General features: G+C 36.4%; 1 protein-coding gene and 1 long non-coding RNA gene across 5 annotated transcripts in view; one reads left to right on the top strand and one right to left on the bottom strand.

Moving 5' to 3' along the window:
* The window catches only part of LOC107666193 (uncharacterized), a 9,852-nt gene extending 8,680 nt beyond the window's left edge, over positions 1–1,172 (top strand). The window contains exon 3 of the long non-coding RNA XR_001631644.1: positions 1,029–1,172. This is a non-coding gene — a long non-coding RNA (uncharacterized LOC107666193). The remainder of the gene's footprint in view (positions 1–1,028) is intronic.
* LOC107666190 (glycerophosphodiester phosphodiesterase domain-containing protein 5-like) overlaps positions 1–21,855 on the bottom strand; it is a 53,437-nt gene extending 31,582 nt beyond the window's left edge. For all 4 annotated transcript variants that reach the window (XR_001631643.1, XM_016457385.1, XM_016457384.1 and 1 more), the window contains exons 1-2: positions 21,553–21,855; positions 4,479–4,653 (exon numbers count right to left, since the gene is read on the bottom strand). Coding sequence is in view for 3 of the 4 variants with exons in the window: in XM_016457385.1 (XP_016312871.1) it covers positions 4,479–4,595 (117 nt within the window). In the remaining variant the exon portion in view is untranslated. The remainder of the gene's footprint in view (positions 1–4,478; positions 4,654–21,552) is intronic.
* Positions 21,856–22,181: the final 326 nt, after the last annotated feature.

The raw sequence follows: 22,181 nt of genomic DNA on the forward strand, positions 1-22,181 counted from the left end.
GGCGATTTAAACCTAATTCACTTCAATAAAGATAACTATACATGCTATTCTTGTCATGAGCATCAAGGTGTGGGGGCGCTGCGGTGCAAATTCCACTCATGTTTAGTACATGTTAACTTAAAGATTCGTAGAAAAAATATAAACGTTGGACTCTGTGGTCGATTCTGTGTTAAGGTAAGGCATGTTATTCGCAATTATGTGTTGTGGCTGGGTTGTTATAGGTCTGCGTGACTCTCGATGTCTTAGGCCTAATTGAATGGAGTAATTATGGTATTCTTCTGTAGCCTGACGACGAGTAACTTTAACCGTTGTTCATGTGAACTCAAAGACAGCCTGATGCTTTGTTTATAGACTATTTGTGGGTGGTTCTTTGTTGTTTCACCTATCAATTCGTGTCGATAAAGTATAATAGGGTAAATCCTGTATAGTGATTTATCCTATATAGTGCTTGCATAAAGCAAGTAGTGTATACACTTGCAGCTGTTATGTATCTTTGTAAGACATTGCCCTCTTTTGAGCGCACGAACCCCCCCCCAATCAAGTGGGCTCCCCCAAAGTCCACGGTATAGTTCGAACACTGCACACACACACACACACAAACACTCTTAAGAGACACAAAGACAGGCTTCATATAGAATAACTCAACAGAACTAGTCATATTAGACCACTGTACACCATGCTCTACTGGGGTTAATGCACAAAGGCTTTGTATTGCGTTTGAAATGCCAGACAGAATCTCTCCGCTCCAATGATTCCACAGATTGAGTCTGGAATCATGAAATATGGATGCGCTTTGCATCATCCCTGGTCTCTCAGCTCAGAGTTTAGTGTGTCATATGAGGGCGAGACCTGGACAATGAAACTATCAACTGTGGCAGGATGGGACAAAGGTCAAATTTTTATGTATGAGTAAAGACAGCATATCCGGTTTCATTTAAAAGTGACAGGAAACTACATTAGCTGTATTCATTGAGAATTGACACCACAGTGCATTCTGGTCCGGTTATCTCTCTCTCTCTCTCTCGCAGACAGCTGAACTGGCTGTTTCTGTGGACAGGGTCAGGCCTCCCGCTGCGGACAGTCAAGACTGAGCCGAAGTTGCTGACAGCACAGTACAAGCAGCTGAGAGCCAGAGAACAACAGGAAACCAGGGCAATGGCTTAGTCTTCTTTTGTGGAATTAAAATGGAAATATTCATCTTATCTGTTATGGCTCATTTTATTATAGTAGGCATTGATCCAACTGCACTCTGATTGTAGATGTGATGCATGAGTCCATCTAGTTGACTCACACTATGTTCTGAATCCGAAAAAGGTTAAAAAGCAAGCTCATACACCTACCCTGAGGACAGTACCATGGAAGGCCAATGGTTTCGAATAGAAATACTACAGAACTTTGATATAAAACAGAAAGGGATGATTATCGCATGCAATTATCATGGTATTCACTATAAGGCACTCGAATACCATGGAATACCATAGTACATGTCAAAAAATTAATAAAGAAATAAATCCATAAAAATCACAGTATTATCATATTACCATGTCCAAACTATATATTTATTTTAAATTATTAATTATATTACAAATTAATTATATAAAATTAATAAGTGTGTGTGTATACAGTATATGTACACACACATTTCTTTACAATTATATATTTTATATACATAATTCATATATATTTTTTGTATTATACTGTATATAATATACATTTTATATATAGCAAAAACACTTTAAAATTATATTAATTGCAATTTTAAAAAATGCATGCAATTTAAATTCTTTTTTTTTTTTTAAGTAAAAGTAAAAAATTAATTATATAAAATTAATAAGTGTGTGTGTATACAGTATATGTACACACACATTTCTTTACAATTATATATTTTATATACATAATTCATATATATTTTTTGTATTATACTGTATATAATATACATTTTATATATAGCAAAAACACTTTAAAATTATATTAATTGCAATTTTAAAAAATGCATGCAATTTAAATTCTTTTCTTTTTTTTAAGTAAAAGTAAAATATAGTTCATGTTATAGTTCATGGATTCTTTCACCCATTTTATTGTCTGCCTAGCAAAAAAAAAAAACTCCACTGGAAAAGTTCCTGCATGATTTGATGTCTGTATTATGAGTAAGCACCAATAACAAAGGATATACTTTTTTGTAAATAATTATCAAACTTTCTTCCAACAGATTCTTTAGAAACTGATGTAGTTTCCCTGGTGTTGTCCTCCTTTATCGACATGCATCTGTACTGATAAGCCTCCAACTTTATCTTGGTTTCTCTGACAACCATCTCTCCAGCTCTTCTCAGCAACATGAACACGGTCAAAATCTGTGTCACTGATTTTCAACACAAAGTCTTCTCCTTTCACTTGCGTCTCATCTTACAGCCTGATTCTCTGACAAGCAATTGTGTCCCAACTCTCTTCTCCCACAGGGACCTTACACATCTGAAAACAGTAATGCTCAAAGGCAAAACTCTCTCTAAAGGAAAGCAAACATTAACAAATGCACCTTCAGGGATATTTGATTAGCCTAATTTAAAAAATCACTGAATGAAAAGACAGGACTATAGGTTTTCCATTAACACTTGTGTGTTTATGAGCCACTGCAACTATTTGGAGAGACCATGGAAAAGGAAAAGAACAAAAAAAAAAACTAGAGGATGTTTATTAGCGTTACACTTACAGTGGCAAATGAAAGGGTATGTACAACATGAAAGAGCACACATTCCCATGACACACACAAATCCACAGCTGCTGTTCTAGCTACATAATTCCACTCACGTAAAAAGATATACAGACATGCGATGCTTTGATTAAAGTCTTTTACTAAAGCAGAACATCCTCCTCATGGACTCTTGGCCTCGCTCACTGCATTAGGCAATGAGGATAATACCATTTGTTGGCAGTCTGGAGACGGCTCTTTCAACACGCATAAATAACATCACAATTCCCCTGATGCTCAGCGCATGTCCCTTAATTAAATGCAGGGAAGCAGTATCCTAGACAAAAAGCACTTTCATGTTTAAAAGACTGATCGTTACTTACTTATACTTGACTCTATTGAAGCAGATGTGAGCGAACCACAATCAAAAGACCTTTAAACAAAAGGACTCAATTTCTAACATCATTAAATATAGTAAAATCAGTAATTAAATGCTTCCATCTCACTTTTGTGTTTTATTACTGAATAAGGTCTGGTAATTTGATGTTTACAGTGCAAATGTTGATTCAAAATACACTAAGAACATTTTTAAATGGCTGGGCATGTGATCAGATCTTCAGCTGACCTCTTAATGACCTGGAGTTTCTGAAGAAGCTTGTGTTCTCATATTGACACTACATCATCTTTGTCTATGCACAAAACAAAGACAATGATAGACGTGTCACATTGATCTAAGTGACAAATAAAGAACACAAGGAAACACAGAGTTCGCGATCAGCTAATGAATTTCTGAGCCCATACTGAACCGTGACCCTTGACTAATCGAGACTTTGATCTTCTCGGAAAAGTTTTCTTGGAAACTATGACTCAACATGTGACCTGATTAAATTCCAATCCTTGTTAACCTACACTTTTAAAAATAATGGTTCCGAAAAGGGGTTTTAGTAGCAATGCAATAGAAGAACCATTCTGGTTTTCCTAAAGAACCTTTTTGTGTACAGTTCTTAAAGAACTTTTTTTTTCTTAATGTAAATAACATTTGAATAATTTAAAGAACATTTCATTATAAAGAACCTTTTGAGCCTTGGAAATGGTCCACGCATGTTAAAGGTTCTTCGTGGAATGCCAATAAAGAACCTTTATTTTTAAGAGTATATTATGCTTTCAAAACAATCTGCATATGTATAGGTTGTTACTTAAACCTTATGAACCTAAATGGTTTTCTAAAGGACTCCACACAACAACAAACATGCTGGATCAGTATAGTCTGATTCGCGAAGGAATCACTTGTGAGATTCAGACTAGTGCTGGGCGGTATGACCAAAAATTTATATCACGGTATTTTTCTAAATTATACCGGTTTCACGGTACATGACGTTTTTTTTTTCATGCATGACCGGGTGTTAACCATATTTTCTACTGATTGAGAGAGGAAATACTGCAGTATATTGACTTAGAATGACCTATTTTACTGTCATGATGAGTGAATATTGTCAAAAAATACCACACTAAATAGTGCCTAAACACGACCCCTTTTAATGTTAACCAGGAGTCACTCTCATTTATAATCGCGGCATCGTCTGATAAAATCAACATGCATCTACACTAAAGGGTCTGAAAGTTGCTAAATCTAATGCACTTCACTGAATCAAAACTGTTCGCATAAACACTCAAGTCAAATAACATACGTGTTATAAATTAAAATGTGACATCTAAAACATTAGCTGTGGGATTTGAGCTCTAATATGGTCTTCACATCACAGCCAGATGATTTGGCGACGGGATAACTCACCTTGGTGGTGTCATCATGTGACCGCTGGTAGCGTTTCCAGCGGCATCCGTAGATCCCGGTTAGACATGATAAACACAACTGTTTCTCATAGACCTGTAGTGGTTGGTGCTTCACCATGCTCCTTCAATCCAGACTCCAAACCGCCTCACTATCATCCCACTGATCACCAAAGACCCTGTAGAAAGACACACAGAGCACTGCATAAAACAAACAGCAGATTAGCATTTGCACCATGTGACACTTCAAACGGCTGACACATCCATAAACCTTATGAGGGGTGCAGTGGAGAAACAAGAGTCAATTTCCAATATTGTCACAGCTCAATGCCATTCCAGATCCTCTAAATATAGCAGATCCATAATTCCTAAAATGGACCATTCAATTTCACATTTTATGCTCTATAACTGTGGTTATCAATGTTGAATCTACTGTTCAAAGGTTTGGGACCAGTAAGATGTTTATTTAAAGAAATTTATCATTTTATTCAGCAAGAATGCATTAATATTATTAAAAAAAAAATAGGTTTATACTGTTACAAAAGGTTTCTATTCCAAATAGATGATGTTCTTTTTAACTTTCTATTCATCAAAGAACACTGAAAAAAACATTTATCATGGTTTCCACAAAAGTAGTAAGCGGCACTACTTTTTTCATCACTGATAATAATAAATGTTTCTTGAGCAGCAAATATTAAAATGATTTCTGAAGGATCGTGTGATACTGAAAACTAGAATAATGGCTGAAAATTCAGCTTTTCCATCAAAGGAATATTACATTTTAAAAACATTAAAATTGAAAACAAAAAATGCAGCCTAAGGGTGGGCATAAGAGACTTCTTTCTGTCTGTGGATCCCATCAATACCTGAAAACTGCCAGCGTAACAGTTGTGGACCCTCAACCATTCTCGCGGTCATGTGTGCCAGTCACCAGATCGGCGCTGTGCCTGTAGTAATCATCGCTGAATTGCCCAAGAGAATCAATTCACCTTCTTGCAGCCTCAGCTCAGAGATTTTCCCCTGCTTATCAGTCTCTGTGAGCAAGGGACTAAGCCTCTGGAACCCTTATCAGGGAAGCCAGGGCGCGCCTGGCATCAGCCAAAATGATGTCTCATCAAATGAGACAGCTTTTCATTTGCACAAATCCAAGCACTGTGAAAAAAAGCTGACAGAGAAGTGCTTTCAATGTTGTCCGTTGTTGGATTTCTGCTACAAATCTGCTTAAAAAGTTTTATGTTTAAGAAATTATGTTTATACGAGCATTTAAAAAGTTTGGGGTCAGTATTTAATTATTTTAAAAGAAACAAATTAATAATTTTATTCAGCAAGGCTGCATTAAACTGATCAGGAGTAGGGTTGCAAAGGGGTGGAAAATGTCCGGTAAATTTCCGGAAACTTTCCAAAAATCCCTGGAATATTCCAAAAAATCCTGAGTGACAAGATCAAAGAATCCTGTTTTCAACATTTATAATAATAAGAAATGTTTCTTAAGCAGCAAATCAGTATATTAGCATGATTTCTGAAAGATCACGTGATACTGAAAACTGGATTAATGGCAGAAAATTCAGCTTTGCTCACAGGAATAAATTACATTTCAAAATTTACTAAAATAGAAAACCGTTATTGTGTAATAATATTTCACATTATTACTTAGGGCTGCACGATTATGACAAAAATCATAATTGTTGATTATTCCCTTGAAATTGTTATTGCAATTGAAATTGAAAATAAACAAGTTGAAAACACTAACTGAAAAACTTTTAGTGCTTTTCTATAGTATTAAGCCTCAAAATGTAAACTAAACATCGGATTGGTTTCTTCTTTAAATGATAAAAAAGTAAAAATATGAATGGTATTATAATGTTATATTAAAACTAAAATTATAATAATTTAATAATAATAATTGCCGCTTTGAACAATTACCTAATTGTGGCATCCATAATTGTAATCGCGATTAGAAATTCGATTAATTGTGCAGCCCTATTATTACTGTTTTTACGGTATTTTTAATCAAATAAATGCAGCCTTGATGAGCACAAGACTTAAAAATCCTACCAACCCCAATCACTGGAGCGGTACACTTTCAGAAAGTTAAATGAAAACTTGCAAAAATATGACATACATAGGCTGATTTAGATAGAAATAAAGTTCAAGAAAACAAGTCGTGTTGAAAAAATACACAAGAAAATTATCCAAATTAATCTCCAGTCTGCCTCTCATGAGGGCTCCTGTATTTATAAGCATGGCAACATCATACCTCTGAATACCTCCTTTGCTTATCTGCTAAATTAATCATTGCAGAGTGCACCCAAACAGTAATCAGGGACATCAGGGAGAGAATAGAGACCACCAGCAGCCTTTCATGTGCACTACGCTGGTGGGAGGCATATCCGGCATTTAGAAGACCCAACAGAGCAATGGGAGTTAGTTTACGTCACCAAGGTCTCATGTGAATGCCCACTTCAAAAATAACCCAAAGGCTCATGAAAAATATTAGGATAGACTCTTATATAGATTAGCTGAATCAATTTCAACAGTGATGAATCTGCGAAGGCTGCAATGTTGTACTAGCATCAGCTAATCTGCTTTAGCAAAAACAATCCATGTTGTTGGACTTAAATATGAAAAACTTTTTTAGCTCAGCTTTTACAAGCCAGACTAAAATATGCTTTTTCAAGGGTGTGTTATAAGACATAAATGACTTCTTACATAACCAAAACGAGTTGCAATGAGCTTGTGTTTCTGTAAATTAGCTGTCAGTGTTTGTTAATTGCGAAGAAAGCAATTATTCTTGCACTCCCATGAAGAGAAGAGAATCCATTTTGGAGAACTGCTGAATAATTAAGCATCTATTTACTGCTGTGTGTGTGTGGCAGATCTAGGAGGGGAACGGTAATCTATAGAGCAGGTGGCTTAATTATGGGTTAATTTGATCTGGTCGTGCCAGACATGAAAGACTTCTTACACCAACTTTTTACATTTTTAATGTTTGCATGCCAGGAACATCTATGTAAAGATTAATAAATCATCATGTATTTATTCATTAATATCCAAACATTAAATGGCACAATAAATAAACACAAGCAGGAGGTTAAAATAATTAGGATTAGTCGTTGTTATGAACTAGTGATGAAATGCAGCCGTCAGCTGTTCCTTGTCTCAACAGAACTCTCAGAAAAGGAAAACATGCTATTACACAAGACCACGGGTCAAGTCACATTGCAATAGAACAATTGCACTCTACAGTCTCTTAAAATATAACAACTTTTTGCTGGGTCACCAGTTCATTTAATTATCAGTTGAAAGGGAATAGGTAAACATTTTTTTATTAAAATATCCAAAAACCACTAGAACAGACTAGACTAGACGACCGCACAGAGTAGCATTATAACAGAACTTTCAAACGTATCTAGTAGTGTTGTCACGGTACCAAAATTTCCTAGTATGATAAAACAGCCCTGTTTTACCCCACATACGCACAACCGGAAGGAGCGGAAGCATTAAAGTGTGGCACAATAAAAGCTCCGCTGCTTTCGAGCCGTGTCACTCTCGTCTCTCATTAGCAATTGCTTCAGCGGCCTCGTTTCACTTCGACGGCTTTCCGCCTCACTCTGCTTCATACTACGATGTTAATAAATCTTTAATACATTAGCTCATCCATGAACATGATTTCTGCCTGAGTCCCGTCGGATTGCGTCGGCTGTGGGGATGAAGACGACAACTCCCATGATTCCACACTCAGTCACGGCATCATCAAACTACGCCTTTGTTTCTTTGTTTGTTTTGAATACGTGCCCTCCAGTGATGAAAACTTACATATTGTACCTTTAAGCACTTGAGAAGAAAAATCACCTTTAGACATTTTCAGTGGAATTGTGCATGGATTTAGAATATACCCTCAGAAAAAGAGTCTCACACCTGCATAAAATGAAATGTCTTCCAATAAGGTTCAAAGTCAGTTTCTGTCAATCGACATGAAACTCTCTCAGAGTTTCTCTCATTGTTCTCTCTATGTTCCAAAGCCATTTCACATCTAGCTGACTCTTGTACCATATTTTAAGGGCTCTGACATGGGTGAGAGTTTAGGAACAATATTCTCTTTTTCTGCTGCTTCATTTCCTATTGCTGCACGAAATGTGACAAACAGCCTCCATTAAGGGAAACGGTTCAGCAGTTTGCATCTCAGATTAGCGTAGAAGGGAAAGGTTGAGTTAAAAAGGAACCTCATATAGCAAAAAAACAAACAAAAAAAACTCAGTATTTGACAGTCTCGAGGTGTGTTCACAGTGAAATTTAGACAAATTGTTGTTGGCAAAAAAAGGTTAATTGTTAATAGCATAGCAATGCATGATCCTCATATAGAAGTTACTTTCAAACCAAGCAGCTTTTTGTTGGTCAGTGTGGCAAATCTGTGTGACCAACTAACCTGTTGTGAAATCTGCTTGGGATTCTTCGCCCTCATGTGAAATTCCCATTTAGGTGGATTCTTTTTTAAATAACTGGATTTCGTTGAATAATGCTAAAATTGACTACACCTATCATGCAGAAAAGGCCTCTGTGAGTCAATCTACTATTAGCATCTTAAACATGTTTACTACATACTGAGGTCAAACTACCGGTCACACTGAGAAAAAAGACCAGGGGCCTCATGTATAAAACTTTACATAGATTTCATCTTAAATGTGTGCGTACGCACAAAAGCTAGATTTTGCGTATGTACAAAAGTTTTCAGATTTATAAAGCCATGCATACGCCAGAACCTGCGCAAAATTCCCTTTGTAATACCCAGTCAGCGGAAGATTGTGCGTACATGAATCTCCACACCGTTTCCTCCCCGAAATAGCCATATATGGAGCTTACAATGCCTAGTTTTAATATGCATAACGTCATCTGCATATAATTTCCATGCATATTTCCATCCACGTGACACCGTTTAACGCAGTAGCCTACAACACGTTAGGAAAATATGAGATACGGACTATAAATGCGTTTTGAGACATCACTATTCTAATTTATGCAATTTGCCTAAAACGTAAACATATATTTTAGAATGTTTATAGCCTATATTTTATGGAAAGAGATAGGCCTTATTTTTTGCAGTCTAGCTGTCTGACTCAACGCGTCAATAACAAAACATTTTGAAAATAAATCATGCATATCTTACGGTTTCCTTCAAATTCTATCTTTTAAATATGGTGTTTGTCACAATATTGGGAAGAGCACGAAAGGGGTTATCATTAGGCTACTGTCTGTGCGCGACACCTGTGAACAGTTCTACGGACATCGGACCTGTTCAAACCAGCCAATGGACTGTTTGATCAACGAGCGCATCCTTATGTCTGTCGTTACCGTCTATGCCATCAGACGAATGAAGTTCACATCAATGATCATTATTCGTGCAAAAGTATTTTCTCAGAACATGAGTTTTGCTATTTAGAACACAATTTAAAGCAGAATTGTCATGCGCCAAGCAATCCTCGCTGTGATTAAAACATTAAATCGTAAATACAAGGAAGTAACTATAAAAAGTATAAATGTTTGGCTGAATTGTCCAACAGTACTTCTACATTTCCATGCCCATTTTGTGCGTACGCAACATTCATACATCAGGTCCCTGGGAGTTAGACCGTTACAGCTTGGTGACAAACTAAACAAGCCCCTGAGTCATTTAAGATGTCATTGCACTATGAGACATTCCAAGTAACCTCACGCAATCAAGTGCTCCTCAAACTGATGCGCTACAAATAACCACCATTGGCCCTTGACAAGTGAAGAGACAATTGCAGAAAATGATGAAAATTGCCTCTTTGCCTTAGGGAATGGTTGCGGACATTTTGTTTTTATTCAGTGGTAAGATGTCAAAGCTGATCGATTTACAGGACAAAGGTGTTGCATTTTTCAACAGGAGGAAACAAATTGCTTTCTTAAGCTTGTCTTCAGTTGTATCAGGTAAAATATTCCCTTTAAGCATCTGTTATTCCATCCATCTGAACTGTAACAAATTGCTCCTTAAAGAATATTTTGTATAATATCCAAGAAATATTTTGTATAATATCTACAACACCATTTGTACTGTTAATTACAAGAGAAAATAATATTTATTAGCATGAGGATTCAGCATGAAGACAATAACAAAAACAATTTTACAGCCAAGCTGCCATTTACCTAGTCTAAATCATGTGTCTAATCAGTCTAAATCATGCTGTTTTTATTTTAATACTAAACCTCAGTGACTAGATGATGCACCATGGACAATGTACTACATAGAGGGGTGGTGATGATGAAGATGAATAGGCCCTGCCATGACCGGACTCATATTAGCAGGTTGTTTATGTCTGACTCCCTCCTAAATGGAAGCGTTCCAATGCTGTGTCAGCCCCCCCACCACACTCACTCTAACTACTAAAAGATATTCCAGTGACCATCTGTTTGCTCAAAACTGCCAAATACCTTGCACAAGGCCTGAGTAGAAATACTCCCTTACAACGAGGGAGTGAATGTGACCTTACAGATTAGACCGACACTTTTTAAAACACTTCAGGCTGGAATTTACAAAGACCACAAACAGTTCGAACTTGACCTCTTCCACCTAAATAAACAGAGAGAGACTGAGCAGCGGAAGACCAGCGGAGCTGCTGCGGTTGGTGGTGAAATAATATTTGGGGTGTGTGAGGTTGTTTCTTAGAATATTGTTGGAGAAACTTTTTGCCTATTAAGCAAACCGAAAAGGATGCATTAGCTCTTTTTGTACAATGAAAAACGTTTGTGGTTGTGCAACGCTTGCTACTTCTATCAAAAAGTTTTATTCTACTTCAAGTTTTAGAACAACCCTACTTCTCAATGACTAGTATATAAAACTTCCTGGAAGAGCTTGGAATTCATCCAGTATAGTATAGCCTCCAAACATGTACTAAGACCATGGCCGTAACCAGGGTTTGAAAATTAGTGAGGTCTGGGGTGGGATTAAGAATTGTGTTGTAATAACCCCTACAAATACAACTCATTATATACACTAAACAAAGGGTAGATAATTATAGTTGTTTATTATTCACGCATCAGTACATATTACTGTTATAGTTTTCATTAATAACCATTGCTATATAGATGATAACTTTGTCTAGTGCTCTTATGAATGTTGTTAGCATGATTTTGTGAAAATGTAACTGAATGAAACGGCACAGACTTCTTCATGGTTAGTGTTTGCATTTTTCATTTCATTCTGTAACCTACCTCAACAGATCTGTGTACTAATGTTAAATGCTACTGTTTTTGATAGCATTGATAATGTTTCTGACAGATAATATCATGTTGTTTTTTGCGTTTTCCTTACCGAATGTGGTACCTGTCAGCAATAACTTGCCCGTGGGCTTTTTATTATGTGCTGGCGATGCCAAATATTGCTATGAAAACCAATAAAAATTGAAAAATAAATAAGAAATAAACTGAAATTAGTTCATATCTTTTGTAAATAAGACAAGATAAAGATATTGCTAACACTAAACTGCAACTTCCCACTTTATTAACTTTCTAAAGTGTCAAATTACGTGGAAAATGACAAGTCCAAAGACGCTTATAATAGCTGGATCTGGCTGCGATCTCCCTCACTCACAACTCTCTCAAGCCTCGTTCACTCCGCCAGCGATTATTTTCACACCACGGATGCTAAACATTCTTGCAAACTGTCTAAACTGAATTATACATGCAGACACTCATATAAGGAGTTTTAAACAGCAAATTAGTCATTCAGAGAACAAATTTTATTTTTGAACATGAAAAATTTACCGAGGTCCGGACCTTGGTGGCCTCATAGCTGGCCATGACTACGACAAAGAATTTTGCAACTTCAAGATATCAAAAAAGAAAGAGAGAGATAAATCAAGGACATCTGCAGGACATTTAACCTGTGTAACCAGTTAAACCATTTTAAACCACAAAACAATTAAACAACCAGCATATCTGGCCTCCAGTGTGGGCAAAAATATATTACAACTGATGAAAGACATATTTTGACCAGGATATACTGACCTGACATTTTCCGTTTTTACTCTACTTTCTATATGTCCGTATTGCCATCAGACATTAAAAATATGTATTGGTTGATCAGTATTCAAAACACTGAGAAGTACCTACTGTCAACAGTAGATCTGACAAAGTTATGTACACTGACCGCAAGAGCTTTTTTTTTTTAAATATGCTTGGATGCTATATTATTTATGGAAAAACAGCTCAAGTGCAATTAGGTTTACTCTTGGTGACAGAACTTTGACAAAAGCTCCATGTTTGTTTGATTTCAGACATCGATCTATTTCGCCCAAGGATTCTAGAATGAAAAAAGATGCGTCAACTTCACAGAGCACAGCTCGCTCAGAATGCTAATGAGAATGACAAAATGCTGATGTGGAAATCCGTTATTTCAGAGGGTCTAAAATGCAGACATAGCAACATTATGACTGCGTATTTATGCAGGGTTTTCTAACCTTTATAAGGCAGCTCGTGACACAAATATTGCAATGGAAAATGTTTATGTGACAGCAGAATATGCTGCTTGTGAAGCTCTGGGCCAAGCAGTGACACAAATGACATAAACGCCCAAGTCATTTTTTAAAAGTCATTACCTCACGTCAGATATGAAATGAGCCTGAAGAGAATGCATGGGGATTGCAATCTACACTGGCAGAGAGCAAAAATGTCACTACAATCAAATTGTATGGAGAGAGAGGAGAGGCCACAATTCTTCATACTGTCAAGAAAACAATGGACCTCTCTTACCGTAAGTCATAATGTCATGTGGCCAGGTCCAACATCATTTGTGAGGGCCGTTAAATAGAGGTATGAATCAAACTATGGCGTGTTTTGAATCAAATGCTTTATTTCTTACATTCTAATTTATTATGCAAAATGTTAGTGCAGGTAAAAATGGACTGCATTATTAATTGTTCATCTTTGCACAATAATGGGCAAATTAGATTTATTACACAGTTCTTTAGAATACTTTATTCCAATTGGTCAAACGCAGCACAGAGCATCAAATATTTCTTGAGCGGAGCGGGGAGCGGAGTGGTAATATTTCTTTAAGAGCGCAGAGCCTTTCTGAAGATTCCGCTCCGCTCATTCAATACGCTCAGCGCCACTCGCTCAACCCAGAATGCCGTTTGGTGATTTGCTTGTTCGAGATAGTAGAGCAGTTATGGAGTTCAGATATTGTTTCAACGAAGTTGCAAGCCTTATACATAAATGTAAAGTAAAAATCAAAGTTAAGAATGAGCAGGGAGAAGAAACTGAGAGGGAGTGTGGGGAGACTGTTAAAGTTAGTACAGATTCATATTGATTACAGAGAGCACGAAGATGTGCTACGCAAACATGGTGCAGCAAAAGGTGAGCTAGTAGCGGAGCGTCACACCGCTCCGCTTCGCTCACATGCTCTGGTCCCGGTGCAACGAGACAAAACCAATAAAACCCATGACAAACAAGGCATTTGTTGCATCCAGTGGGGACATAATTACGGATTATAATTACTTATACTGTCTTTTTACGCGTTGCATTGCATCACGCCACGTAAACATAAAACCATGTCTACATTTGTGAACGGAGAAATGACAAACAACACGTGCTACTCTACACTGCTCAAAACTCGCATTTGAATCATCAGTGGAAAATTCTTTAAATATGAAAACGTACTTACAGGCTGTGAGTCTATCTATTCACGAACAGCTTGTAACACTCCAAACAGAAAGGAAAATACTTTCACATATCAGTCCGCAATTTCTATTTTTTTTAGTTGCTAAGCTGACGGATTGTTGTAATGAAGTAGAAATAAGATAAGCAATAAATGATTTCCTCTTTTCTTCAGGCTTATGATCACCCTGTCAGGGTTTATTTTGCGATAATAGCTGACTGTACCTCATTCATTGCACGCCATTCTCACTTGTTTCTTATATAAGAGATTAAATGGAAGACTTTAAAAGTGGAAAAAAGGCTAATTTAATTGGCAGGTTTTTTTTTTTTTTATTACTCTCTGCCATGTAAATTAGTTACAAGGCTGGTTTAGGGACACATGGCAATCAAAAACAAATACGCAAGTCCTTCATTTCCTATACTACTAAATGACTAATAGACTGCCATGCCATGACAGCTATCACAATCATGATAAACTGCTTATGATCGATGAGGGTATGAACTGGGTCAAATGTCCAATGGGTTTCCTTATTCATTTTTCACTCACTGAGGGCTCTGTCCTCTTGGGTGGAGAGATCAAGCAAACAAGTTTTTGCAGGCCAAGGAGAGGACATCTTCACTGGAAAACCCAGTCAGCAGAACGCTGAGCCACAAGCATCTAAAGGAAGACCTTGTTCTGATTGATTGAAGACACTGTAATAGATTTGAGTTAAATATAGGTCCTTTCCTCTATTATACAAGCTACTGTAGCCTTGAACACGGCCGTTAGGTGCTGTCATTTTTCCACTTGACGTCTTTTTAGAAGAAACACTCACTGTCAGGACAACGTTATTTTTATTTTAAAAAACCCAAAGGAAATTATACAATGGCTCTAATTAAAATGTCATAAAAAAAATCAACAGGCAATTAGTTTCTAATTGTGAATAAGACTAATTTATCTGACAGCTAGTTTCAGAAAGCAAAATTCAGCACCATAAACTGGAACCAATTAAAAGTAGGCATTATTTAGCAGTTGTGAGAAATGACACAAAGCACTTTTCACAGAACAACTACCTTCGTTTTACAATGCTAAATGCCCATCAGTGTAATTATAAGGCTAGCAATATAGTGTTACAGACGCCTCCTTCCTCTCTGACTGGAGACAGTCTATGATTTAAAATGCCACAGATGAGAGCTGGGCTGCATCTGTGGACTCAGGATATTTTAGTTACTCTCTGGTAGTAATTAAAAGCAGCAGGTGGTGCCATTTGGGGAAAAAAAGTGAGACAGTAGAGGAACAAAAGCCAAAATTATGACTGACCTGCAACACACAACATTTTTTACAACATAAGTCTAAGCAACAATAACCAAAAATAAATTTGCTTAAAGATTTTTGATATTGCAATCTTACAGTTTATTATCACCATATCAAGTAAATTTTAATATATGGGAAGCTATTCACACATTTTGAAATATTACAATCTATTTCCAAGTTAATTATGATCCAGATTAGCTCCGTTACAAAACCTAGTGAGCTGCCTAGATGCCTACTGCCTACATAGACAGCTGATGCCATCCTAGTCATGTGACCTCATCAGCACCCACAACATTTGCAATTGATTTTAAGTTATGTTACCATTTTGCTAAGCTATCGGAGCGATTCTCTAATAAGCATAAAAATGTATACACACAAATAACAGAAAAAAATACATAAATAATAATAATAATAATAATAATAATAATATATATATATAAGACATTTATAATGATTCCTTAAGATTTGCATTTCAAACAAATGCTGATCTTTTGAACGAAAGAATCGTGAAAAATCACAGTTTCCACAAAAATAGTAAAGCAGCACAATGATTTCAACATTGTTTCCGGAGCACCAAATCAGCATATTAGATGATTTCTGAAGGATCATGTGACAAGACTGGCATAATGGCTGCTTAAAATTCAGCTTTGACATCACAGAAATAAACAGCACTTAAAAATACAAATATAAAACAGGTATTTTAAATAGTAATAATAATAATAATAATATTTCACAATATTACGGTTTTAATAATAATAAATATATATATATATAAGACATTTATAATGATTCCTTAAGATTTGCATTTCAAACAAATGCTGATCTTTTGAACGAAAGAATCGTGAAAAATCACAGTTTCCACAAAAATAGTAAAGCAGCACAATGATTTCAACATTGTTTCCGGAGCACCAAATCAGCATATTAGATGATTTCTGAAGGATCATGTGACAAGACTGGCATAATGGCTGCTTAAAATTCAGCTTTGACATCACAGAAATAAACAGCACTTAAAAATACAAATATAAAACAGGTATTTTAAATAGTAATAATAATAATAATAATATTTCACAATATTACGGTTTTTATGGTATTTTTTTTAGCAAATGAATGCAGCCTTGGTGAGCATTAGACACTTCTTTCAAAAACATTAAAAAAAAAGTAACGATTTAATTAATAATCTACATTTTTCACCTCAGGTTTTGGAACTGTGCAACAGAGTGCATATAACAGTTATGTTTAAACAAAATAATCTCTCTCTTTCTCTGACTATCTATCTTCTATACAAACTTATCTATGCACATCAGTGACAATATAGTTTTAATTCCGAGCAGAAAGATCAAAGATGACAGGGCACCCAACCTCACCCCACACATCATTGTGCTAATGTGGAACAGCGCCATTTTTGAAAGATCAAATGTGTTTAATTTAATGCCCCATCATTTATTTAGGAGAGTAATGGAGCTAAAGACATAACACCGCTCAGTGGTGTTCTTTAAGTAATCATTCCTCCTTGGCCAACTAACTGACTGCCTGCAATCGGCCATCTTTGGTTAGAATTTACTCCTATGCCAAGCTTTTCCGGTTGTGTTTTGAGAGCCTTTTAAGGCTTTGTTCAGACAGGCAGGAAAAATCTGGCATGTTTTTTGGCATACTGGCCAAAACAGTCCATCCAAAAATCAATCCAATCCAAAAATCCAGATATTTGAAAATGGGTTCCAATACATTCAGAATGAATTACACTTATTAGTTTTACAAAAAAACAAATTAGTTGCAATATGAGCAAAGCCTTAATGTTAGAACTCAAACAGGATATTTTCAGGATATGTATTGTTTTATTTCTAAAGCAATTCTCAATGCAAATGAAATCCACATCAAATACAAAATCATTGGACAACCTTATACGAAAAACTTTGCCATAAAAAAATATTTTGGGGAAAAAAGATCTTAAAAGAGTGAGACAAAATGAAGGACTTAACACCTCCTACACACGAGGGACAGAGCAAAACGAACAACAAACCAGGATAAACATACTGTGCTCAGATGGCTCCACTCACTCCAAACAGAGGGATGCTGAGCTTGGCACATTCTCCACCCAGCTGAACCCGCTGCCCTCCTGAATGCTAATGCCGAAAGCACAAGAATGGCCTAATGGAGTAGTTTGCAACAACCCCTGGTGATTAAGTCCAGTGGACTGGTGAGAAGAAAGTAATTCTGGATCAAACTTTAATCATACATTAGGTGCTGAAATATTTCCCTGGCAAAACCAGCACCTGACAAAGGCATTTGAGGCATGCAGACACAGAGGGAACATTGTTCTGGCCGAAATGAAGGCCATCAAAGCCTTAACCCTTCCTTTGCCACCTGAAATATCAGAGGCAGTAAGCACAGGTGCCATCTGTTTGAATGATCAACATACAATACATGATCAGTTCATAGTTTCAGTCACATGACTGATGCAGAGACCTTGAGGGCAAAACAGCCATTGAATTACCACGCAGACCTATCGATTTTCCCTGTGTTTTAGGTCACAAATATTTTCATCACCTCTCAACTGAAGAACAACGATATGTGAACAAACTGCAAGTTCTGGGCACTTGTGATCCATATACAGCACCCACTGCTGTATTCTAATAACAAAAAAACAGCAGGAATTAACACAAAATGTTCAGATAACATTGATGTAGTGACACATATTGACATATACATATATATATAGTGGTGGCCAAAATTATTAGAACACTAGTATTTTCACCAGCTAAAAATGGTTTTAAGTCAGTTATTTCTATCTTTTGCTGTAGTGTGTCAGTAGGAAATATCAGTTTACATTTCCAAATACTCATTTTGCCATTAATTGTAATAATCCAGTGAGATTTTTGTTTAACAACAGCCAGTGCTCCACACAGAGATCTGATCTCAACATCATCCAGTCTGTCTGGAACGACATGAAGAAACAGAACAAACTGAGACAGACTAAATCCAGAAGAACTGTGGCAACGTCTTCAAGATGCTTCAAGAGACCTCCCTGCAAAGATACCTGAAAAACTATGCGCAAGTGCACCTAGGGCAAAAGCTGCTTTAAACACAAAGGATGGTCACACCAAATGTTGATTTAATTTAGTTAACAGAAGTTATTTGATAAAGAAGATCTATTTATGACATTATTTTTGACAGCATCCTCATTTTACAGCATTTTTACACATAAAACTTGTGCATAAAACTTTTAACAGTACTGTAGCTTTGCAGGTAGGTTTCTTGAAGCATCTTGGAGACGTTGCCACAGTACTTCTGGCTTTAGTCCATCTCAGCTGTATGCATTAGGTGTTGATTGGATGTCGAGATGAGGGCGAGGCGTCAGTATACACTTTATTGATAATTCACTCACTGTATGCTATGTAAAACCAACCAGATGTGGCCAGAGTTTTTCTGTGGCGTCACTTCTGGGAGTATTTTTTCCCATTAATTTTTCCCTTTAGGGACTTTAAAAAATGTTTGCTAAAGCATTATAAGCCATGAACCAAACCAACCAGCTACGAGGTAAATCGCAACATTAAAAAAGTGCGTCATTGTTCCCTGCTGAGCTCTCTGATTGGTGGAATTTTCTTCACAGCATCAAGGATAATGTACTTTTTCACCTTGAATTTCGCTGTTAAACATGATTTTTTAAAATCAGCATGTCTGTCTCTAAAGGTTTACAAGTTAATGTTAAAAATCAACATCCCTATTGAGAAAATGGATGGAATTTTTACTTCTGGAACCCGACTGTTGCATTCTATACTGTATGAATGCAACAAGCTAAATCACATATCAAGCAGTTTATTTCTAATGGTCTTCTATGGGAAAATGTTTAACATTCAATTTAATGTGTTGTGTTCATATTCTTGGCGCATCTACTTGCCGTATATAGCGTGCATCATAAGGTGCATACTGAAATTAGTCTTTTAATATCAGTACAGTAGTACTTAGTACAAACCTGGTAAAAAATAACTGGCAGGCAGTAGAGGAAAGCCTTGTTTTGCCCTCCAGGCAGGCGTTCCTATGAGGGTTTAACATCATGTGAAAACTATGAAAAGATGTGCAGCAGAAAGCCTCAATTTGTTTACCGACTAATGATATGATACAAGCCAGTACTACATCTCTGCTTTGCCTCAACTTGTGCTCCAAAATTAGCTAAATTTGGCAACCTAGTCAAACATGCCATAGACAATAAGGCCTCACAATTAATTTAAATAGCTGCTATTTAGTAAAGAAATCCTTACTGATCAAATAACCACAGATTTCTGCTTTAAGTACTAAATTAAAAATCACCCAACGTCAAACGCAATGAAGATTAAAGATCCTCAAGTATTAAAGTGGACCTCATCAGATGCGGGCTTCTTAAGAGGGTAGACGTCATTTGGTCCACTAATGATGCAACGCTGTGCTTTGAGTCTCAGAGTCTCGTCCATTATTCCTTGACATGTGGGAGGGGGGTGTGAACTAATCAAAGACAGCTCATGGCTCAGCTCCCACAGGACTGACAATAATAATAGGTCATCTCACAGCATCACCCAGCTCACTTACGATAAGGAAGGATAATTCAACGTTACACCCGCCATGCTAGATAAATGAAGACAGTTTCCTTAGAGATGGGCAACAGTGATTCTTGTTACTCACCTAACAGATCTTTATTCTTCAGTGCAGATGAAAACTTATATAAAAGCCGGTATGAGTGTGTTTCACAACATGCAACAGTCAGCAATGGGTTCATTTTTAACTTTTGGTCCGGTTTTGTTTCTAATGGCACTTTAGATGTGTCAAACAAATGGGAAACTGTTTGAAAATATATAAAAATGTGACTTAAAGGGAAAGTTCACCCAAAAATGAAAATTCTGTCATCTTGTACTCACTCTCAAGTTGTTGCAAACCTTGTATGAGTTTTTTTTTTCTTCTGTTGAACACAAAAGAAGATATTTTGAAGAATGTTGGTAACCAATTGAATTAGCCATTGACTTCCATTGTGCTTTTTCCACAATATGGCAATCAATTGCTACCGTCAACAGTATGGTTACCAACAATCTTCAAAATATCTTTTGTGTTCAATAGAAGAAACTTTTACAGGTTTGGAACAACTTGAGGGAGAGTAAATGATGACAACATTTTCATTTTTGGGTTAACTCTCTCTTTAACTGGTAAATCGGCATTGATATCAAACAAGTCAAGCAGATTACAAGATTAAACAAAGCAAGATTATCTGGCCCAACAACCAGTGATGTAGGTTATGATTGTACTGATTATATCATCTAAAGTGCTTAAAGTGATTTACCCAATTAAAAAATTTTCCTGGATCAACATCCTTTGTTGGACCTGCAACAACATTTTTATTAATGACTGACTCAGTGTTAGTCAGAATATGACTAAGTATCTTGTAAAATAATTAACCCGACTGCCAAAACCAGAGTAAGCCAATATTCTGGTTTCTTGAAATCTTCTACTCAAATTTGAGGAGATGCCAACTGCTTTATTCATTGTTAATATGGAGATTACATGTACAGATAAATATCTGTTGATGTTCGAGCTAAGCAAAATGCATTTTGGCGTTCCTTACACAGTTGGCTAAACGTAAAAGCTAATCTTAAAAGCATTCAAATAAAATCACTCACGTTTTTTGTGACATACTTGTAATGTGTAAATCTTTACCAAAAAGACTAAAAGTCTGATGATAATAATCCTAACGAAAAGTGAGACAACGCCATATTGTTGCTATGGTTACAATGCGATTTGTGTTATGAAAGAGCTTTTACTGAACTTGTAATCTTTTATAGCGACTGAAATGTTTGAACGCATGAAACCCCCTCAAACTTTTTGTTTCACTTGCTGGGGATTTTTAAGACCCTTACCGCACCGTCAACATTAGAAACCCCTCTGCGTCCTTGCAATAAACTGATTGCCTTTTAATATTACATAAATTATTACATTAAATGAATAGCCTTATATTAACTTAATATCATACATTAACGTTTAAACTGTTTATTCACCATCTGGTCAGCGATTAAACAAACCATTTACAAAAGGAGCAGGTGACAAAATTAAAGCAAGAAAAAAATAAAGACACGTTTACAAGTTTTCTTACCTTATCTAGACGCGTTTGCCCTGTAGCTGTTCAAGTGAACTTTGGAGGAACGTTTCCTGTGTGCGTTCCTTCCTTCCTTCCTTCCACACCTAACGGGACAGGTAGCTAACAACTGACACAGCAACTCAACCAAAGGATATTAAAAGAACATGAGACCAAATTAAAAGGCACTCGCACTGGCAGACACGACAAGCATGTTTAGAAGCAATAAAAAGTGTCTAAACTCAAAGAGCAAGCTGTTTGTTTACTCGGCTCCAGGCGTTCTTTGTGTTGTCAAATGAGTGCTGTACCTGCGCTTGTGCTTATGGGAGTGAGACAGCACTAGCGCTGCCGACTGCTTATGGGCGGGGCTGATGCGGTATGGGCGGGGCCAAATGCTGCTGTCTTATTGTGCTCCCTACTGTTCAGTATGTAAAGGAGACAAATAATTTTTCAATGTTGAGCTTGAAATACAACATTTGTTATATTTTATTGTATTTAGCATTTATTTGTACATTACATTACTTGTCAAAGATGAAACCACACGCAATTTGCAGTTTAAAAGAGAATTTAGTGGATTAGTGGATTTTTTCGACGAATCCTTATTCAATTTTATTCAAACTAAGACTTTTAATGTAATACTCATATGT

This window comes from Sinocyclocheilus anshuiensis, unplaced genomic scaffold, assembly GCF_001515605.1.
Source record: "Sinocyclocheilus anshuiensis isolate Anshui unplaced genomic scaffold, SAMN03320099.WGS_v1.1 scaffold984, whole genome shotgun sequence".
In the NCBI taxonomy this organism is placed as follows: domain Eukaryota; kingdom Metazoa; phylum Chordata; class Actinopteri; order Cypriniformes; family Cyprinidae; genus Sinocyclocheilus; species Sinocyclocheilus anshuiensis.